The 20,976-nt window shown below is 43.5% G+C and overlaps 1 protein-coding gene across 1 annotated transcript in view; it reads right to left on the bottom strand.

Moving 5' to 3' along the window:
- The window catches only part of LOC120025584 (FK506-binding protein 5-like), a 28,779-nt gene extending 8,236 nt beyond the window's left edge, over positions 1-20,543 (bottom strand). The window contains exons 1-5 of the mRNA XM_038970139.1: positions 20,062-20,543; positions 7,364-7,800; positions 5,428-7,255; positions 2,405-4,018; positions 1,394-1,508 (exon numbers count right to left, since the gene is read on the bottom strand). Of these exons, the coding sequence (XP_038826067.1) occupies positions 1,394-1,508; positions 2,405-4,018; positions 5,428-7,255; positions 7,364-7,800; positions 20,062-20,411 (4,344 nt within the window). The 5' untranslated portion in view covers positions 20,412-20,543. The remainder of the gene's footprint in view (positions 1-1,393; positions 1,509-2,404; positions 4,019-5,427; positions 7,256-7,363; positions 7,801-20,061) is intronic.
- Between the last annotated feature and the right edge of the window lie 433 nt (positions 20,544-20,976).

Genomic DNA, 20,976 nt, shown 5'->3' with positions numbered 1-20,976 from the left:
CAAATGCGTCTTCCAAATGGACAATGACCCCAAGCATACTTCCAAAGTTGTGGCAAAACGGCTTAAGGACAACAAAGTCAACTTATTGGAGTGGCCATCACAAAGCCCTGACCTCAATCCCATAGAAGATTTGTGGGTAGAACTGAAAAAGCTTGTGTGAGCAAGGAGGCCTACAAACCTGACCCAGTTACACCAGCTCTGTCAGAAGGAAGGGGCCAAAATTCACCCAACTTATTGTGGGAAGCTTGTGGAAGGATACCCGACACGTTTGACCCAAGTTAAACCATTTAAAGGCAATGCTACCAAAGACTAATTGAGTGTATGTAAACTTCTGACCACGTGATGAAAGAAATAAAAGCTGAAATAAATCATTCTCTCTACTATTATTCTGACATTTCACATTCTTAAAATAAAGTGGTGATCCTAACTGACCTAAGACAGGGAATATTTACCAGGATTAAAATGTCAGGAATTGTGAAAAATGGAGTTTAAATGTATTTGGCTAAGGTGTATGTAAACTTCCGACTTCAACTGTACATATTTTGTCTTGCCCATTCCCCCTCTGAATGGCACACATACACACAACATTTCTGAATTATCTCAAGGCTTAAAAATTATTCTTTAACCGGTCTCCTCCCCTTTCGTGTGCCGTCGACTGGTAAGACGCTTCAGGAGGGCGGTCAGGTGGTTTTGGGATTGAGCCTCCGTGTGAGATGAATCAGGAGGAAGTGGTACTTGCTAAGCAAGCGGCGTGACGTCCTTTACACTGGCTATTATAATGTAATATCCTACATAGAGTCAGTTCAACATCTAGTTTTTATTTACATTTGGTTGAGTTGTCAACTGACATGAAATCAATAAAATAAAATAAAAATCACCATGTCATTGGATTTGCAATTTCGACCTGTTAAAAGCTCTTAAGGATCTGACCCTTTTTTCAATTTTCACCTAAAATGACATCCCCAAATCTAACTGCCTGTAGCTCAGGACCTGAAGCAAGGATATGCATATTATTGATACCATTTGAAAGGAAACACTTTGAAGTTTGTGGAAATATGAAATTAATGTAGGAGAATATAACACATTAGATCTGGTAAAATGCATTTTTTTTTGTACCATCATCTTTGAAATGCAAGAGAAAAGGCCATAATGTATTATTCCAGCCCAGGTGCAAAAAAAACGATGAAAGTTACAAAGGCTGGCATTTCTGTAGACGTGATTCATACTGGCTGAGGCATTGTCTGAATGACATCACAATTAAACTAGCAGAGAAAAATTTGTATAAAATAATACAGCTCAGTATTTGTATTATTTATTTTATGCAGTCTGTTTTGCTCATCTTTATCAAGGGTGCCAATAATTATGGACCTGACTGTATATTCCTTTAAAGTACCTGTATCTTCTCTTGAAGACCACCGAGGATCCCTGTAGATTTACCAGCCTGTCCCTCATGGATGTTGGAGGCTGGCTGGTTTTCCAGGGAACTCAAGGGCTTTACTGGGTGTGGCCTGAATCGAGATAGACAGAGACCATGAGAGTGAGAGACTCAAACTTTTCTGAAAAGTATTGTGTTATTAGAGGGCATGCAGAAGGTGGATGTGGGGGATATCGGGATACATTCCTTTTCTCAAAAAGCAGGTCTGATTATTTGAAGTTGAAGCTTGCTGCCAACAGTGGGAAACGATTTGTTTGATCAGTTATACATGACAAGAAATCCGAGCAGGGTTCGTCTTCACAATTGACTCATTCCCATCATACATGACACAATGACAAGCGTATCTGTACTCTTCTTTCCCTCTTAGATAAGGTTAGACTGCAGAGGATCCACAGTGTACGCACGGTCTGAGTAATGGCATTTTACAGGCTCCACTGAGCTTTGTCAGATTCTACAGGAAGAATAACATGACAAAAAGCAATGAAAGCTACAAAGGCTGGCATTTCTACAGTCCTTATTCATACTGGCTGAGGGCATTGTGTGAATGACATCACAATTAAACAACTAGCAGAAAATAAATTACACCTGCAGTAATTAGTAGCTAAGTGCTCTTTGATGACATAATATACTGCTATTTGCTCTGGGGAGCTATGTTCCAATTGCTTTATGTTAAACTCCATAATAATTACAGTATAATAATTAAGAAAATAGTACCAGCTATGATTTCCTTTGCACAATTTTTTTAAGTATTGCAAATACAACCTAGTCATAAGTTTAATTCAGGAAAGTACAGCTAAACATTTGATAAGAGAGTAGAAGAGTTTTATAAAGGGTCACATTCATGAAGTGTTCTGGAACAATGCATTTTACAAGCGATTGGGGAGGTTTAGTAATTCTAACTACAGGAGAGGTTTGGTGGACAGCACATAGCTGCTACACGCTACAGGAAAAGGCTGAGATCTCTCTCACCTGCGTGTGCTTGAGGCAGACCTGTCCCCTCTCCCTCCTGCCTCCTCTCCACTGCACTGCTCTGTAATGGAGGGCAGAGCTCCAGCATGAAGCAGGGTCTTCTGGCCAGGGACAGAGCTTGTTGTCTGGGGAGGGCAGTCTCTCTTGCCCCCTGATCCCTTCAGGGGCTCAGGGTGGGGTATGGAGGAGGGGGCAGGTGAGGGGAAACATGGGGGCTGGGCAAGGGTAACACACGGTAGTGCCACACCCACCCCGCCATTCTGCTTTCTTACCCAGTTACCTGAGGAAAGCTTACTCGAAGTGGGAGCCGCTGGGCTTTGTAGTTTTCCAGAACTCTGTTTACCAGCTCCCTCCTCTCTAAAGGTGGATGTTATCTTCACTGGAGGCAAGGGAGCACGGGCCCGCTTCGCTGATGTGCTTTTGGTGGGACAGGAGACATCCTCAGCTGGCCGAACATCTGGCGCTGGAAGCTCAGTTGTGTCCCCAACCACACGCTTCTGAAACGGACCTAGATCTGCATCTGTGGAGGTACAACTCTGTTGATTGTGAGAGTCCAGGCTCTCCTGACGCTCACCAGTTAGACTCTGATCTTCACTGCATCCAGAGGACTTCTCCATTCTGCAGTCTTCTGCAAAGGGATTATTTGGACTAAACTGAACCGAAGATTCATGTTCCTCAGTATTTGATTGCTCATCTAACACATCAGCTGTTGGCATTGTCTTCCCTGGAAGGTGCTGGGGCCTGGAGGGTGCTGGACCTTTATTGTGTTTCGCAACCATCAACCCCCCAGTGGCTGATGGCATGGGTTCCTCTGCTTGGTTCCCATGGTGGGTAGAGCTCTGGCTTCCACTGATGTGTTCTGTTGTAGCTGTGGAGGAAGATCTCAGTGGTGTGATCATCTGTGCCACACGTTGAGAAACCTTGGACATGGAGGCACCCACTCTGTCCTTATGTCCCTGATTGACACTGGTCATACTCTGGTCCCTCTGTGTCTGGCTTGGAGCCTGGTTTGGTCTGTCAGGAGGCAGTGGAGCAGGACGCTTGTCCCTCCTGACACTGGAATCATCCTGACTAACACTCTCATTTAAGTGCTGGTCATATTCGCTTCCCACCAATGATGTGGCAGAGTGGCGTCTTGGAGGAGGCTGCGGTTTTGTTGACGTTTTTTGGGTGAGGGTAGGAGTGGCAGAATCAGGGTTGGACTTACTGGGCCAGTTGTCCTTATGAGCCCATCGCTGGTTGTCTGGAGGCAGTGGAGCAGGGCCCTTATCCTGTCTGACACTGGAATGGTCCTTACGACTAACACTCCCCTGGTCATCCCCACTTCCCACCAATGACGTGGAAGATTGACGTCTGAGGGGAGGGGGCGGTTTTGTTGGCTTTGTTTTAGCGAGGGTAGGTGTGGCACAATGAGATTTACTAGACCAGTTGTCCGTACGAGCCCAGCGCTGATTGTTGGGAGCCACAAGGGCAGGGTCTTTCTTCTCCATCAGATCAGTAGACGGGTCAATAGCGCCTCTGGGGGAGTCCATAGAACTCTCCAGTTCAGGAGACGAGGATGATAAGGGGCTGGAAGATATAGCAGGCTTTGAAGGGTTCCCCCATGAAGAGGGTCTGGAAGAGCAGGGTTAGGAAGGGGAGGGTGCAGTGAGATTTTTTGTTGTTGTTGCTGACAAGGTCTAACTACCAAACATTGAAAATGGAAAAACCTTCAAAACGTTTTAAAGAACATAGAATTTGTTTCTAAAACTAAATGATGAAATGCTTTGAAAGACTGTTGGAATCCACACACAAACACATTCCAGTTAGCAGAGAGGTAGGCAGTGCAAACTACAGAGGTGTTACATAAAGTTGTTACTAGTTTCTCGTAACTCACCAGACAAGAACATGGGAGTACGGGTGGGATTTCATTTTATTAGGTCTTTATGAGAGGGACATGAAGGTTAGTTATAATGTTTATGTTAGTAACACAAAGACACAGAAAGGTTTTACATGTAGATTTAAAATAACGAAACATAGATCAAAAGGAGAAATACAAAAGAGAAATCATCTTTCTAGCTTCTGAACCTTGCCTGTTCACATGACCAAACAGCCTTGCTTGAATACACTCATATCATCCTGTTGCTTTGTTTCATCCTCATACACTCATGAGTCATTCAACATCAACGCCATAGTTAAAAACCTGAGCAATCACCTAATGCTTTGTGTCTCACTGTAACACCTTTAATATGACATCTGTAGAAACTGTATAGCAAGGTATGATTCATGGGAGTAGCAGCCAATCCAATCTGAGCCAAAGGTTTCCAACACGAACACGCACATCCACATTTTCCACTGCACTGCAACTTTCATGACGGTGTCATATTACTTCAGGGGATTGTGCTTTAATGAGATGCGCATGAGAGAGTAGTGTCATACACCTCAGGCCAACAGATACCAGGACATCTCGCTTAACACCAAACGGCCATGACCCTAACACGGAGATTAACTTAATATTCTCTACTGAGCATCACCCTGTACCAAAGTCATTGATAAGGCAACAGGTTTTCTGCTCAAATCTCAATTTTGTACCAAAGCAGTAAAGATCCAATAAAACCAACCCAATTACATCCAGCCGAGTCTCGTCCATACCGTGCCACGTCCATACATTGGGCTTGTTGCCTCCCTTGATTAACTGGTGGTATAAAAGTCTCTTTCAGACAAGTTGGTAGGTTTTCCACATAAATCTGACTTGTGCCACCCTGCTCTGACAGCGCAGAGGAAAGAGAATGTTAGCATTATTGATATTGTTTTGTTAGAAGATGAAATGGGATGTCTGAATCAGAGAATCTGAGGATTTGAGAGAGGGAAAGTTAGTGTGTGCGGATGAAAGGAGAGATCTCAGGGGGTTCCAGAAGACACTTGGGTATTTTCCCCCTGCTGCTTTTGGAGACTAAATAAATAGCGCATCCATAATTTATGGCACCCAAGGGCTAATGGAATTCTGGCAAAGGGAACTGAGACCGTGTGTGTATGTGACTGACCTTGGCTTGACTGCTGATACTTTATTTATCCGGCAGCTGATGGGTCCAGTGGTGGTCATAGCGTTCTCCTCAAACAGATTATTTGAAGCGGTGTCATCAAATGAACTGGTGGGAGAGACTTCCTCAAAAGGATTATTGCACACGGTGACCTTTGCCTCGCTATTCTGCTCCATCTGCTTCTCAACTTCCTCACGCCTTTGCCCTTCCTCCATCTGCTTCTCAACTTCCTCACGCCTTTGCTCTTCCTCCATCTGTGCATTTCTCCTTTTCTCTTCCTGTCTCAACTCCTCTTTTTTCATATTTTCTTCCTCCACCCTAAATCTTTCTTTCTGCTCCTTATCCCTCCTCTCCTGTTCATTTCCCCTTTCTTCTTCAAGCCTCATTGTTTCTGCTTCCTCCTTCCTCAGCCTCTCCTTCCTGATCTTCCTCTCCTCTTCCTCCTTCCTCAGCCTCTCCTTCCTGATCTTCCTCTCCTCTTCCTCCTTTCTCAACATCTCCTCCTCTAATCTCCTTATCCTCTCTTCCTCCTTCCTGATCTTCCTCTCCTCTTCCTCCTTTCTCAGCCTATCCTCCTCTTCTCTCTTAATTCTTTCCTCCTCTGTCCTCTTTATCCCCATTTCCTCTCTCAGCCTATCTTCCTCCTCGGCCTTCCTCACCCTTTCTTCCTCCTCCCTCACTCTTCTCTCCTCCTCTCTCAGCCTATCCTGTTCTCTCTTCACTCTTTCTTCCTCCTCCCTGAATTTCCTCTCCCGTTCCTCCCTTCTTTGCATATCTTCCTCTTGTTCTCTCCTAATCCTTTCTTCCTCCTCAATCCTCTCCTCTTTCTCCCTCTTCAATCTTTCCTCCACCTCCCTCATTTTCCTCTTGTCCTCCTTCCTCAGTCTATCCTCCCTCTTCATTCTTTCATGCTCTTCTCTCCTCATCCTTTCCTCTTCTTCCCACCTCTCTTGTTCCTCCATTTCCTCCTGTAACCTAATCATTTCCTGTTCTTTCTTCACCCTCTCCTCTCCCTCCTCCTTCAGTCTCCTCTTCCTCTCTTCCATCATTCTACTTTCCTCCTCAACCTTAATCTTTTCCTCCTCCATCCTCTTTCTGTTTTCCTGCTCCTCCATCCTCGTTTTCTCTTCCTCCATTTCCTCCTGTAACCTAATCATTTCCTGTTCTTTCTTCTTTACCCTCTCCTCTCCCTCCTCCTTCAGTCTCCTCTTCCTCTCTTCCATCATTCTACTTTCCTCCTCAACCCTAATCTTTTCCTCCTCCATCCTCTTTCTGTTTTCCTGCTCCTCCATCCTCGTTTTCTCTTCCTCCTCAAACCTCATCTTCTCCTCTTCAATCCGTATCCTCTCCTCCTCAAACCTAAGTCTTTCTACCTCCTTCCCAATCCTCCTTTTCTCTTGTTCCTCCTTCCTCATCCTCTCTTCCTCATCTAACTTCTTTCTCTCCTGCTCTTCCTTTCTCTTCATCTCGTCCATCTTAACTCTTTCTTCCTCCTCCTCTGCCCTGCTGCTCTCCACCTCTGCCCAGGGTGAGGGCTGCTTCAGGGCCGTGAGAGAGTCCATGGAGGTGCTGGAGCTCTTACGGCCCTGGGCCCTGCGTAGGTCTTCCATGGAACCGTGGCCTGAGCTGGCAAGGCTGAAGGTGGAGCCGGTGCGTGCGCTCCGGGGCTGGGTATGTTCTGTGTACACGTGACTGCCGTTGATGCACAGGTTACTCTGCTCTGCAAGCGGGGCAGGGATCTTAGAGCGCCCTAGAGACAAGGAGCCCTGAGAAGCCTTACTGTCGGAACTGCCTGTGCGTTTATGGGTCAGAAACTTGAATTTATTTTTACCTGTGGATGAGAAAGAAGGGGGGGAAGTTTGATTTGTAAACACAGTGTAACAATTCTAATAGATTACGCTATATTTAAAATGGAAGGCCAGTCTGTGATGATGCTCACCTTCAGAGGAGTCCTCGTTGAGGCCTGAGGGGCTGCCACTCAGTGAGGAGTTCTTCTCAGGCAGAGGGCCCAGGACAGACATGGATTGCGACAGTCCGTGACGCTGCAGATTAGACTTGGGAGAAAACAGAGACTTCAGCTTGTTTTTCTTCTTTTTCTCTTTTTTGTCTGCACCTCCCTCCCCTTCCTCCTCTCCCTCGCTGTCCGTCAGAACCTGGGTGAAGGACGGCACCACGGCAGACGCTGAGTCTGACAGACCCTCCTTCTTCTTGCCTCGAACCTTGTCCTTGAACTTGCCCAGGCGGGAGCGCGGCTTGTCTGTAGCAGAGAGGTCGAACATGCTGGCTGTCAGGTTGTTCTTCATAAACTGGATGTCCACCAGCACCTCTCCCCTGTCTTTGTCTGGCTTGCCTGCCTTATCCAACAGCTTATGCCATCTGTTGAGAAAAAGTCTATTGTTTATCAAATAGTTTCATTGAATTGGTATGAAACACATGCTGTTCTTATCTGAGAGATGGCTCAAGAACAAGGTCTATGAATGTAAGGCAGTGAAAGAAAGAACCAATGTAATGTTTTATTTGTTTAGATCCAATAACTTGTAAGGGCACTCAGAAATAACTAGAAATGTGTAGGCATTCACCTCTCTTTTCAGATAACACACACTTAGCAGACTGATCTGTCTGAACAACCACAGCCTGCATAAGCAGAGGAAGGCTGATGATCAAATAATGTGTCATGTATTCATCAGCCCCTGGGCCTCACCTCCAGTTCTAAAATATATAGTGTCTACATGTTGTTAGCTATCACAAATAAAGAAAGCTGTCACCCATAGCATAGCTTTATTCAAGGATGTATTTCCCCCCTTATTTGTTGCACTCTAATCCTATTGGTTCCTAGGGGTTTATCATAACCAAGAGAATAAATCCAGTAAGTTAGGGCTGCTGCTATTTTGTCTTTCAAATGTTAAGAGTCCTTCCATGGAAACAGTGATTTTTTAGGAGAGGCCCAAGGGTGGAGAAGCCAGGGGAAATGACCGATGATGCGGTAAGTGATCTTGAGTCAGTGGGCATTATGATTCATACTAAATGGTCACCACCGGGAACATAGTAAGACAATTTCATCCTTGCCGTCCTACTAAGTTGTAGCACACTTCTGTTGTATGTTAAGACTGAACACCATGCCTTAAAATGTACTGTACAGGCTACTACAGGCCAGGAGTGGAAATGGGTGGAAGGGGGGGGGGGGGGGGGGGGACCGGGTTCCGGGAGTGAAATCATTTTGCAATGTGAATTTCTAAACTGAATTAATGGACTTTACATTGGAGGGTTCTAGGAGTGATCATAGCTACAGGCTATGCAGGGAAAATATAGTTGGAGTCTTAAGATTGCACTCAATTTAGGTTCATATTTAATTAATGACTAACAAAATCCCCAGGCACTTTTTTTAATGAATGCAGTAAATTAAATATAATCAGAATATCACAAAACGAGTTCCTCTACACCTAGTCCGTTTCATTTACTGGTTCACTTGTATAGAAGATGCCTTCTGGTAAAAAGAAGGTCAGAATACAAAGAGAAAGCCTCACATTGTAAGAACTGCATCAGGTAATTTCTTGTCGTCCATGCTGATTGGTTCAATGACCCTCAAGAAATCCCTGTTGTATGTGTTCTGTTATAAAGAAGGTACTGTTCATACATCTGTATGTTTCAGCTGTACATATAATGGAATAACTGTCAAAACAACCATTCATTTATAGTTTTGAACTGAGCAATGCAGAGCTGAGTCAGCATTAAAAGTCTGTCAAGCAAAACCCATAAGGCCTGTTCCTCAACAACCCAGCTGAAGTCTGGAAGGAAATGAGGGGGGCAGAAAGAGTCAACCAGGGGTCTCAGACCTGTGAGATGTGTGACCATGAGTACCCTCTTGGAGGTTACAAAAACAAAATGAACACAATGCTGTGACTGCAGCTTCTTATCTTCAGTGAAGCACTCAATGTGAATCCAAACGGAAAGGCAATAAAAAACAGACTGACTGCTCACAGAATGACAAATATGATGAATAACTGTATGGAGGGAGAGAGAGCATCTCCTCACTATTACTGCAGCTGTGTTGAGAATACAGCATGGGGAAATGTAGGGCAAGGTAGGTAGGGGTGGCAGCTTTCATTGTTGTCCAATGTTATTATTAATTCACAGAAAAATAGAGCAATACATTTGGGAATCGTACAACATAAAACAAATCAAACTTTGTCACATGCACCGAATACAACAGGTGTAAACCTTACCGTGAAATGCTGAATACAACAGGTGTAAACCTTACCGTGAAATGCTGAATACAACAGGTGTAAACCTTACCGTGAAATGCTGAATACAACAGGTGTAAACCTTACCGTGAAATGCTTTCTTACAACTATGCAGTTCAAGAAATAGAGTTAAGAAAATATTTATTAAATAAACTAAAGTAAAAAATAATAAAAAGTAACACAATAAAATAACAATAACGAGGTTATATGCAGGGAGTACCGGTACCGAGTCAATGTGCGGGGGCACAGGTTAGTCAAAGTAATTTGAACATGTAGGTAGGGGTAAAGTGACTATGCATAGATAATAAACAGCAAATAGCACTAGTGTAAAAACAAAGGGGGGGTCAATGTAAATAGTCTGGGAGGCCATTTGATGAACTGTTCAGCAGTCTTATGGCTTGGGGGTAGAAGCTGTTAAGGAGCCTTTTGGTCCTAGACTTGGCGCTAGGATTACCACTTCACATGCGGTAGCAGAGAGAACAGTCTAGGACTTGGGTGACTGGAGTCTGATAATTTTCTTGGCTATCCTCTGACACCGCCTAGTATATAGGTCCTCGATGGTAGGAGGCTTGGCCACAGGGATGTACTGGGCCGTACGCACTACCCTTTGTAGTGCCATACCAGGCGGTGATGCAACCGGTCAGGATGCTCTCGATGGTGCAGCTGTAGAACTGAGGATCTGGGGACCCATGCTAAATCTTTTCAGTCTTCTGAGGGGGAAAAATGTGTTGTCATGCCCTTTTCACGACTGTCTTCGTGTGATTGGACCATGATAGTTCATTGGTGATGTGGACACTAAGGAACTTTACTCTCGACCCGCTCCACTACAGCCCCGTCGATGTTAAATGGGTGTCTGTTCGGCACGCCTTTTCCTGTAGTCCACGATCAGATCCTTAGTCTCTCTCACATTGAGGGAGATGTTGTCCTGGCGTCACTGATCTCCTCCCTATAGGCCGTCTCATCGTTGTCGGTAATCAGGCCTACCACTGTTCTGTCGTCAGCAAACTTGATGGTGTTGGAGTCGTGTATGGCCACGCAGTCATGGGTGAACAGGGAGTACAGGAGGGGACTAAGCACGCACCCCTGAGGGGCCCCAGTGTTGAGGATCAGCGTGGAAGACGTGTTGTTGCCTAACCTTACCACCTGGGGGAGCCCTGTCAGGAAGTCCAGGATCCAGTTGCAGAGGGAGGTGTTTCATCCCAGGGTGGTTAGCTTAGTGATGAGCTTCGTGGGCACTATGGTGTTGAACGCTGAGCTGTAATCAATTAACAGCTTTCTCACGTAGGTGTTCCTTTTGTCCAGGTGGGAAAGGGAAGTGTGGGGTGCGATTGAGATTGTGTCATCTGTGGATCTGTTGGGGCGGTATGTGAGCTGGAGTGGGTCTAGGGTATCCGGGATGATGCTGTTGATGTGAGCCATGACCAGCCTTTCAAAGCACTTCATGGCTACCAACGTGAGTGCTATGGGGCGGTAATCATTTAGGCAGGTTACCTTCGCTTCCTTGGGCACAGGGACTATGCTGGTCTGTTTGAAACATGTAGGTATTACAGACTTGGTCATGGAGAGGTTGAAAATGTCATTGTAAACACTTGCCAGTTGGTCCGCGCAAGCTTTGAATACACGTCCTGGTAATCCGTCTGGCCCCGTGGCTTTGGAAATGTTGATCTGTTTTAAAGGTCTTGCTCACATCGGCAACCGAGAGCGTTATCGCACAGTCGTCTGGAACAGCTGCTGCTCTCATGCATGCTTCAATAATGCTTGCCTCGAAGCGAGCATAAAAAGGCATTTAGCTCGTCAAGGCTCGCGTCACTGGGCAGCTCACGGCTGGGTTTCCCTTTGTAGTCAGTCATAGTTTTCGAGCCCTGCCACATCTGACGAGCGTCAGAGCTGGTGTAGTAGGACTCAATCCTGTATTGATGCTTTGCCTGTTTGATGGGTCGCCCGAGTCCGTAGCGGGATTTCTTATAAGCGTCCAGATTAGTGTCCCGCTCCTTGAAAGCGGTAGCTCTAGCATTTAGCTCAATGTGGATGTTGCCTGTAATCCAGGGCTTCTGGTTGGGATATGTACGTACGGTCACTGTGGGGACGACGTCTTCGAAGCACTTATTGATAAAGCCGATGACTGAGGTGGTATACTCCTCAATGCCAATGGATGAATCCCGGAACATATTCCAGTCTGTGCTAGCAAAATGGTCCTGTAGCATAGCATCAGCGTCATCTGACCACTTCTGTATTGAGCGAGGCATTGGTACTTCCTGCTTTAGTTTTTACTTGTAAATAGGAATCAGGAGGATAGAATTATGGTCAGATTTACCAAATGGAGGGCGAGGGAGAGCGTTGTATGCGTTTCCGTGTGTGGAGTAAAGGTGGTCTAGAGTTTTTTTTTTTTTTTTTTTTAACTCTGACATATTCACATGACATGCTGGTAGAAATGAAAACAGATTTAAGTTTGCCTGCATTAAAGTCCCCAGCCACTAGGAGCACCACTTCTGGATGAGCATTTTCTTGTTTGCTTATGGCCAGACAGCTTTTTGAGTGCGGTCCTAGTGCCAGCATCGGTTTGTGGTGGTAGATAGACGGCTACGAATAATATAGATGAGAAATCTCTTGGTAGATAGAGTACTTTATGATAAACTGTAGATCACACTACCTCAGGTGAGCAATACCTTGAGACTTCTTTAAAATTAGACATTGCTCACCAGCTGTTGACAGACACACACACCCCTGCCCCTTGTCGTAACAGACGTAGTTTCTCTGTTCTGCCGATGCATGAAAAATCCCGCCAGTTCTATATTATCTGTGTCGTCGTTCAACCACGACTTGGTGAAACATAAGATATTACAGTTTTTAATGTCCCGTTGGTAGGATAGTCTTGATCGTATATCATCCATTTTGTTTTCCAATGATTGCATGTTGGCCAATAGAACGGATGGTAGTGGAGGTTTACTCACTCGACTGCGAAATTCTCAGAAGGCAAGCCTGACATCCGCAACCTTTTTCTCCGTCTTTTCTTCACACAAATGACGGGGATCTGAGCCCATTCCCGACAAAGCAGTATATCCTTTGCGTCGGACTCGTTAAGTAAATAAATCTTTGTCCAGTTCGAGATAAGTAATCGCTGTTCTGATGTCCAGAAGTTATTTTCGGTCATAAGAGACGGTAGCAGCCACATTATGTACAAAATAACTTAAAAAGGGCAATGTGGTCAGGCTTGTTCAACCTGTCCCTCCATTCCATTGAGTCAATTACTGTGAAATGTACATAGAGAAATTACATAATTGATGTAGATTACTGTGTGTGTAAACAAGTTTTCTGTATAGTTAACACATCTCCCTTCATGAGGGAGGCCATTGCGTCTAAAAATACTGATCCAGTCTGGAATATTAGTCAGGTTCACACACCCTCCTACTATGTTACTGAGTGACTGACAACACCCCAAAGACTCATCCTTTCCTTCTACACCTCCCTGCTAGTGTTTGGAATATTGAGCAAGCACATCAGGGAAATACATGCCCGCTTGTGGAATCTACTTAGGGGCCACATAGCAGTCACAGCTGTTATACTGTATGCAGTAGCTGAGTAGTTATGAAATCAAACATTCTAAACCAACTCTCTGGCCTTACAGCTGCACTATCACAAGCTGCATTGCCAAAGCAGTAAGGATAGGACACTTACAGTAAGCCCAATTATTATTTCATCCCAATATAGCTCTGTAATTCAATTGACGTTAGACAACAAAGGACAGGTTATTCTTCTCTCTGTGAAAATGTCAAGTTGTTTGAAAGTTTCTCAGTGAGCAGGACACACCCAGTCAATCCTTGTAGTTGTTCACTGATGCCTGTGTGGACGTCATGTCACGCTTCTCAACAGACCCTTGTGAACAACACCCTGCTAGGGAAGAGCCGGGCATTGGAGAAAGGGAAAGGGGGATACCTAGTCAGTTGTACAATTGAATGCATTCAATGAGAAGAACAAGAGAAGTAACTTAACATCAGTAAAAAGGAAGTTACAACAGTTAACTGTAGTGGCGTTAGCTGGGTGGAGGGAGCTGACTAAGAACAGGATAGAACAGTCAATGAAAGGGTTGTTTAGTATGAAAAGGCCCGGCGTCAGAGTATCATCTCAAATGTAGCAGTCTCGCATCCCAGTGTGAAGTACACAACGTGCAGTACTACTGCTGCTCACAGGCAGGATAGAATAATGGAAAGAGATGGAACACTGTGTGAGTCAGCATTTAGGCTGTTATTATTCTAATGGCTCTTTCAGCACATACTCTTCCTGTGTAACCCTGAATGGCTGATAAAACAATGTCTTCCTTGACACAAACCGTTCTTATCACAATATGCAGCTGAGTCTCTCCCCTTCACACACTCACAGAGAGACTTAACTTCACTAGGGTAGGGGGCAGCATTCGGAATTTTGGATGAAATGCATGCCCAAATTAAACTGCCTGCTTCTCGGGCACAGAAGATATGATATGCATATAACTGGTAGATTTGGATAGAAAACACTCTAAAAGTTTCCAAAACTGTTACAATAGTGTCTGAGTATAAAATAACTGATTTGGCAGGGGAAAACCTGAGAATACTTCCTGAATGGACTTTTTTTGGTTTTGTAGTTTTCTATTCAATGCCATTACAGTATCCATTGACTTAGGACTCAAATTGCAGTTTCTATGCCTTCCACTAGATGTCAACAGTCTTTAGAAATTGTTTCAGGCTTGTATTCTGAAAAATGAAGAAGTAAGAGCAGTCAATGAGTGGACCCTAAAGTGCCACAGAGCTTTTTCATGCACGCGACCGAGAGAGTGCGTTTCTTGTTTACCTTTTAAATTGACAACGTTATTGTCCAGTTGAAATATTATCGATTATTTAGGCTAAAAACAACCTGAGGTTTGAATATAAACATCGTTTGACATGTTTCTATGAACTTTACAAATACAATTTGGATTTTTTTGTCTTCCTGTTTTGACTGCGTTTGAGCCTGTGGATTACTGAAGAAAACGCGAACAAAACGGAGGTTTTTGGATATAAAGAGACTTTATCGAAACAAAAGGAACATTTATTGAGTAAATGAATGTCTGCTGAGTGCAACCATATGAAGATCATCAAAGGTAAGGGATTCATTTTATCTCTATTTCTGACATGTGTAACTGTTCTACTTGGCTGGCTACTGTTTGTAATGATTTGTCTAGTGGGCTATGTTCTCAAATAATCGTACGGTATGCTTTCGCCGTAAAGCTTTTTTTTTTTTTTATCTGACACCGTGGTTGGATTCACAAGAAGTTAATCTTTAAACCTATGTAAAATATGTTTTGTTTTCTGAATTTTTATAATGAGTATTTCTGTATTTGAATTTGGCGCCCAGCAGTTTCACTGGCTGTTGAAGAGTGCCCAAGAGAGGTTAACTGAAAGCCAGCCTTTTATTCAAAATATGGCCTATAATAAGGTTTGCAGATGAAATCGTGTTTGGTGCAGTCAATCTTAAAGTATCTGTGTATGAACAGCCTTGTCCGTGACATAGTTATGCCACAGAGGTACTCCATGTACCTTCATTGTGATAAAAAGAGCTGAAGAAAAATATGCACTGAAAAATAGTAAAAATAGTAAAAATAAAGATTAACCCTGGAATAAGTAGGTGTCCAAACTTCTGACTGGTACTGTACAAACACAGTTCAGAGTTAAGAGTAAGAAATCATTACCAGAGGGATGTGTGCTGTGTCAATGTCTAGATACAGTGCCAATGTATGAAACTGCTCTTTGAATAAAACAAGTTATTTTTCAAAAGGCAATCAGCTAGTCCTTTAGAAAATGACAAACCGAAATGTCTGAATGAACTGCATGTGTTTCAGAGAGAGGTAGAAGCTGTCTGCAGCTGGCAGGGGCTAGTGAGAATGGGAAGGAAGGTGGTGTAAACAGTAACACTGAGTTATCTGCTTTAAGTCAAACATAACGCGGTCTGTTTTGGAGCTGGTAAAGCCACAGTCAAGCCCCAACCACCAGAGAGGGGGAGCACATAATAGGTTTGTTTTTCAAGTTAAACACTCTGGAATGTGAGGCTAAGTCTGGATTTGGCCGCCGCAGAAATCAGGTACACCATAGTCAACCTTGAGAAAGCAGAGTAGAACACAATAAGAAAACTCCCTGAACACAGCTCACTGGTTTTAAGAAATTTTCTGAAGAACTCAAACGAATGTTGATAGTACTGTATACAATGCATAAGGTGTATGAATCAGTATTTATGAGTTACCATGGACATCCCTTGACCAGACATAGAAAAACAGCTGAGAGGCTATGAAGATGGCATATAAAAGTAGCTCTGGGAAGAATTCAGGTCTGAGAAGAAAATAAAAAATTCTGCTGAAGTTTGGCATTTTAGCTAAAGGTCAGCGATAACAACAACGTCACATGAACCTATCACTGTCACAGAGGGGAAAAAACTATCCGCCGTGGAGATCCTCAACCCTGTCTCCAGACTGTCTCCTACTCAGATAAAGCATGTAGCATGAAACCAATTATCATCATGGAGAATGGACTTTATATAGGGCTGATCCTATATAAGGAGATGGCAAATCATGATGGATCTTTGACTAGGTCATCAGAAAGATGCAATAACCAAACTAGATGTACTCTAATAGGCTGACCAAGAAGCGCTCTCCTTACACATCACAAGACACAGCAATATCCACTTTCAAGAGTGTCCACTTACCAGACTTAAGTGTGTGCGTACACTGCACATCACATGTGTGTGGACCGAAATACCCAGAGACAGCTTAGTGAGATGTAATATTTCTCAAGAAGTTGTGAAATAAATAAGCCTGCAGCCTAATTAATAAACCCCCCGCTGCTGTACTCTCTAAATGTGTCCGCAGACATAGGTTCGGCTTACTCCTAGCAGAACCCGACTAGGTGAAGCGAATGTCTGTACTCGCATACTCTCTGAAGAGCTTCGGTTGAAAAACGATTAAAAAAGCACCAATATTATTGTTGTCCCTCTTCAGCCATCGTACTAATAACATAACCAATAACACTTCCTCAAAATAGTCTGGATTAGTCAGAAAATTATTTACAGATTTCTTGATTTCACGTTTTTGCAGGGGAGGTCTTAGTCGTGCAATTTTACATCTAACTAAGATGTTCGGCGTTGTATTTCTCAAGTGACAAAATGTGCATGAAAACTAGTCGTCCCTTGTTAAATGATAACACTTAATTTAAGAATCCAGTCCACAGTTCCCACTCCTGCTAGTCTATACTGTTAACCAATCACTGACGAAGGGGCGTAGACTTTAGCTATATATCTTTGACATACCTCCAAAAAATCTAGACAAAAATGTGGAACACCAAAATGTTACCAAATCATAATACATGCACAAACTGTTTCAACTGGGAACCATGCGACAGGCTTAACAAGAACGTTACTTAATTTAGGACGAAAAACAGTAAAGACTATTGCATGCTTCCCAGTTGAAACAGTTCCTGCATATATTATGATGAAATTTCGTGATGTTTTTGTTCGGTTTGGGTTTTCGGCAGTTTTTTTTTTTTTCAGCTGTTCGCTCGTACAAAAAGATTATTAAATTAAGTGTTTGTCATTCAACGAGAGAACTAGAAAACTTGTTTACACACACAGTAATGTACATCAATTATGTAATTTCTCTATGTACATTTCACAGTAACTGACTCAATGGAATAGAGCAGGGCTCTCCAACCCTGGTCTTGGCAGCAAATGTATCTCTGCATATTTTTCTTCAGCTCTTTTTATCACAATGAAGGTACCTCCTCTGTGGCATAACTATGTCAAGGACAAAGCTGTTCATACACAGATAGTTTAATAGAGTGACTGCACCAAACACAATTTCATCTGCAAACCTTATTATAGTGGCCATATTTTGAATAAAAGGCTGGCTTTCAGTTAAGACTCTCTCTCAGTGAATGTGTGTGTGCATGTGTATGAGGGGGAGAGACAGCTGCATATTGTGATAAGAACGGTTTGTGTCAAGGAAGGCATTGTTTTATCAGCCATTCAGGGTTACACAGGAAGAGTATGTGCTGAAAGAGCCATTAGAATAATAACAGCCTAAATGCTGACTCACACAGTGTTCCATCTCTTTCCATTATTCTATCCTGCCTGTGAGCAGCAGTAGTACTGCACGTTGTGTACTTCACACTGGGATGCGAGACTGCTGCATTTGAGATGATACTCTGACGCCGGGCCTTTTCATACTAAATAACCCTTTCATTGACTGTTCTATCCTGTTCTTAGTCAGCTCCCTCCACCCAGCTAACGGCACTACAGTTTACTTCCTTTTCACTGATGTTCAGTAAAGTTACTTCTCCTCTTGTTCTTCTCCAATGCCCGGCTCTTCCCTAGCAGGGTGTTGTTCACAAGGGTCTGTTGAGAAGTGTGACATGACATCCACACAGGCATCAGTGAACAACTACAAGGATTGTCTGGGTGTGTCCTGCTCACTGAGAAACTTTCAAAACAACTTGACATTTTCACAGAGAGAAGAATGAACTGTCCTTTGTTGTCTAACGTCAATTGAATTACAGAGCTATATTGGGATGAAATAATGATTGGGCTTACTGTAAGTGTCCTATCCTTACTGCTTTGGCAATGCAGCTTGTGATAGTGCAGCTGTAAGGCCAGAGAGTTGGTTTAGAATGTTTGATTTCATAACTACTCAGCTACTGCATACAGTATAACAGCTGTGACTGCTATGTGGCCCCTAAGTAGATTCCACAAGCGGGCACGTATTTCCCTGATGTGCTTGCTCAGTATTCCAAACACTAGCCGGGAGGTGTAGAAGGAAAGGATGAGTCTTTGGGGTGTTGTCAGTCACTCAGTAACATAGTAGGAGGGTGTGTGAACCTGACTAATATTCCAGACTGGATCAGTATTTTTAGACGCAATGGCCTCCCTCATGAAGGGAGATGTGTTAACTATACAGAAAACTTGTTTACACACACAGTAATCTACATCAATTATGTAATTTCTCTATGTACATTTCACAGTAATTGACTCAACCCTAATCAAGCGCACCGGATTCAAATAATTAGCTGAATCAGGTCAGTTACAACTGGGGTTGGAGCAAAAACCTACAGGAGGGTAGCTCTCCAGGAACAGGGTTGGAGAACCCTGGACTAGAGGGACATGTTGAACAAGCCTGACCACATTGTTTTACATTTTTGTACGATTCCCAAATGTATTGCTCTATTTTTCTGTGAATTAATAATAACATTGGACAACAATGAAAGCTGCCACCCCTACCTACCTTGCCCTACATTTCCCCATGCTGTATTCTCAACACAGCTGCAGTAATAGTGAGGAGATGCTCTCTCTCCCCCCATACAGTTATTCATCATATTTGTCATTCTGTGAGCAGTCAGTCTGTTTTTTATTGCCTTTCCGTTTGGATTCACATTGAGTGCTTCACTGAAGATAAGAAGCTGCAGTCACAGCATTGTGTTCATTTTGTTTTTGTAACCTCCAAGAGGGTACTCATGGTCACACACCTCACAGGTCTGAGACCCCTGGTTGACTCTTCCTGCCCCCCTCATTTCCTTCCAGACTTCAGCTGGGTGTTTTATTCCAGGACAGAGTGTCGCGGAACAGAGGCTTTTACTGTTGACTCAGATCCTCATTGTTCAGTTCAAAACTATACATTAGGGATTGTTTTGACTGTTATTATAATATATGAACACCTGAGACATAGATGTACAAAACGTTACCTTCTTTATAACATAATAAATGAATACAGTCAAACAAAGTACTGCAAACCAATGGTTCGGAGATATTAAACCGTAACAGATATTCATAAAGGGAGAGAGCACTGCTATGAACTGATGACTCAGAGGAGACAGGCAATTTGTGAGGTATTGGTAATGGTGTGTTGTGCTGCTCGCATGCTGCACTGTTATGAGCTAAACCAGTAGGCTGTCAAAACAAACAGTGTCACTCAAATGGGAGATGAAGGCAAGCAACAGGAGTGAACTAAAAAGCAACAGGGCAACAATATTATTCCATAGGCTCTAACGACTGGTTGTAGCACTCTGAGTGAATTGTCAGAGTAAAACCATGTGAGATAACACTTTAGGCCTATAGCCTGCTCTTATACTGTATTGTTGCAATTAATACATAACATTGTTGTTGCATGTTGAGTTGGGTGATTATTACACAAGTGGAATATGGAGCAGTCCCTGTTCTTAATTAATAATTACAACCCCTAATGAAGGCCAATGGAGTAGTGACATTGTGGTGCTCCATTGTCTTAAATAGGCTATTACAACTACAGAGATCATCCATTTAAAAAGGAAGTGTGTAACTAACGGCAAACACTTTGAGAAATGTAGAAATAGAAAGCTGTGATTATTACTGGACAGACGTGAACACTCACTCAGTCTTATTGCGGGATTTAACCTCGCTGAGCTCCAACAGGTTGATGACTGCGTGCCCGAGCAACTTGTCCGATCCCACGAGAGCCCGGTGCATTACGTGGACATGCAACGTACACTTCTCTGTGTTACCGTTGTGGAAGAGCGGCAGCTCGAACGTGGCCTCCTCTGTCCACACCGGTGCCACGCTCTTTTCTGCCACCGATGTAGCGAATTTATCCTTGGCCACTTGCATGATGGCGTATGAGTCGTTGGTGCCATTTTTTCCCTTTATCCTCAGGCTTCTTGCCTGAAGCACAGTTACCTGTACGCTGGTGGGATACCACTGTTGGCTCTGGTCCGATAGAGACATGGCTGAGACCTGCGGAGGTTTGGACGAGTGGGCCTCTGAATAACGTCTAGAAACGTTCTGGTGTGCTAAATAGAGGTAGATAAGTTAGTGTAGCGCGACAGAGAAAAACTTTTACCTATGGACGGTTGAGGAAACAGCTAAGTGGGCGTGGTATGTTGAAATACTCTTGCGAGACAGGTTATTTGCTGAGCCAAGACACTCCCACAAATTAATGACAAAGCTCGACTTTCGACCGGATGCCTGAAAAAATACCCACATCATTATCAAATAGAAGTATATATACTGAACAAAAATATAAACGCAACATGTAAAGTGTTGGTCCCATGTTTCATGAGCTGACATAAAATATCCCAGAAATGTTCCATACACACATAAAGCTTATTTTTTCTCAAATTGTGTGCACAAATTTGTTTACATCCCTGTTAGTGAGCATTTCTCCTCAGCTAAGATAATCCATCCACCTGACAGGGTTGGCATTTTAAGAAGCTGATTAAACAACATGGTCATTACACAGGTGCACCTTGTGCTGGGGGACAATAAAAGGCCACTCAAATGTGCCATTTTG

Source organism: Salvelinus namaycush, chromosome 31 (genome assembly GCF_016432855.1).
Source record: "Salvelinus namaycush isolate Seneca chromosome 31, SaNama_1.0, whole genome shotgun sequence".
Taxonomy (NCBI): Eukaryota; Metazoa; Chordata; class Actinopteri; order Salmoniformes; family Salmonidae; genus Salvelinus; species Salvelinus namaycush.
This window is presented reverse-complemented; position numbering and strand designations above follow the sequence as displayed.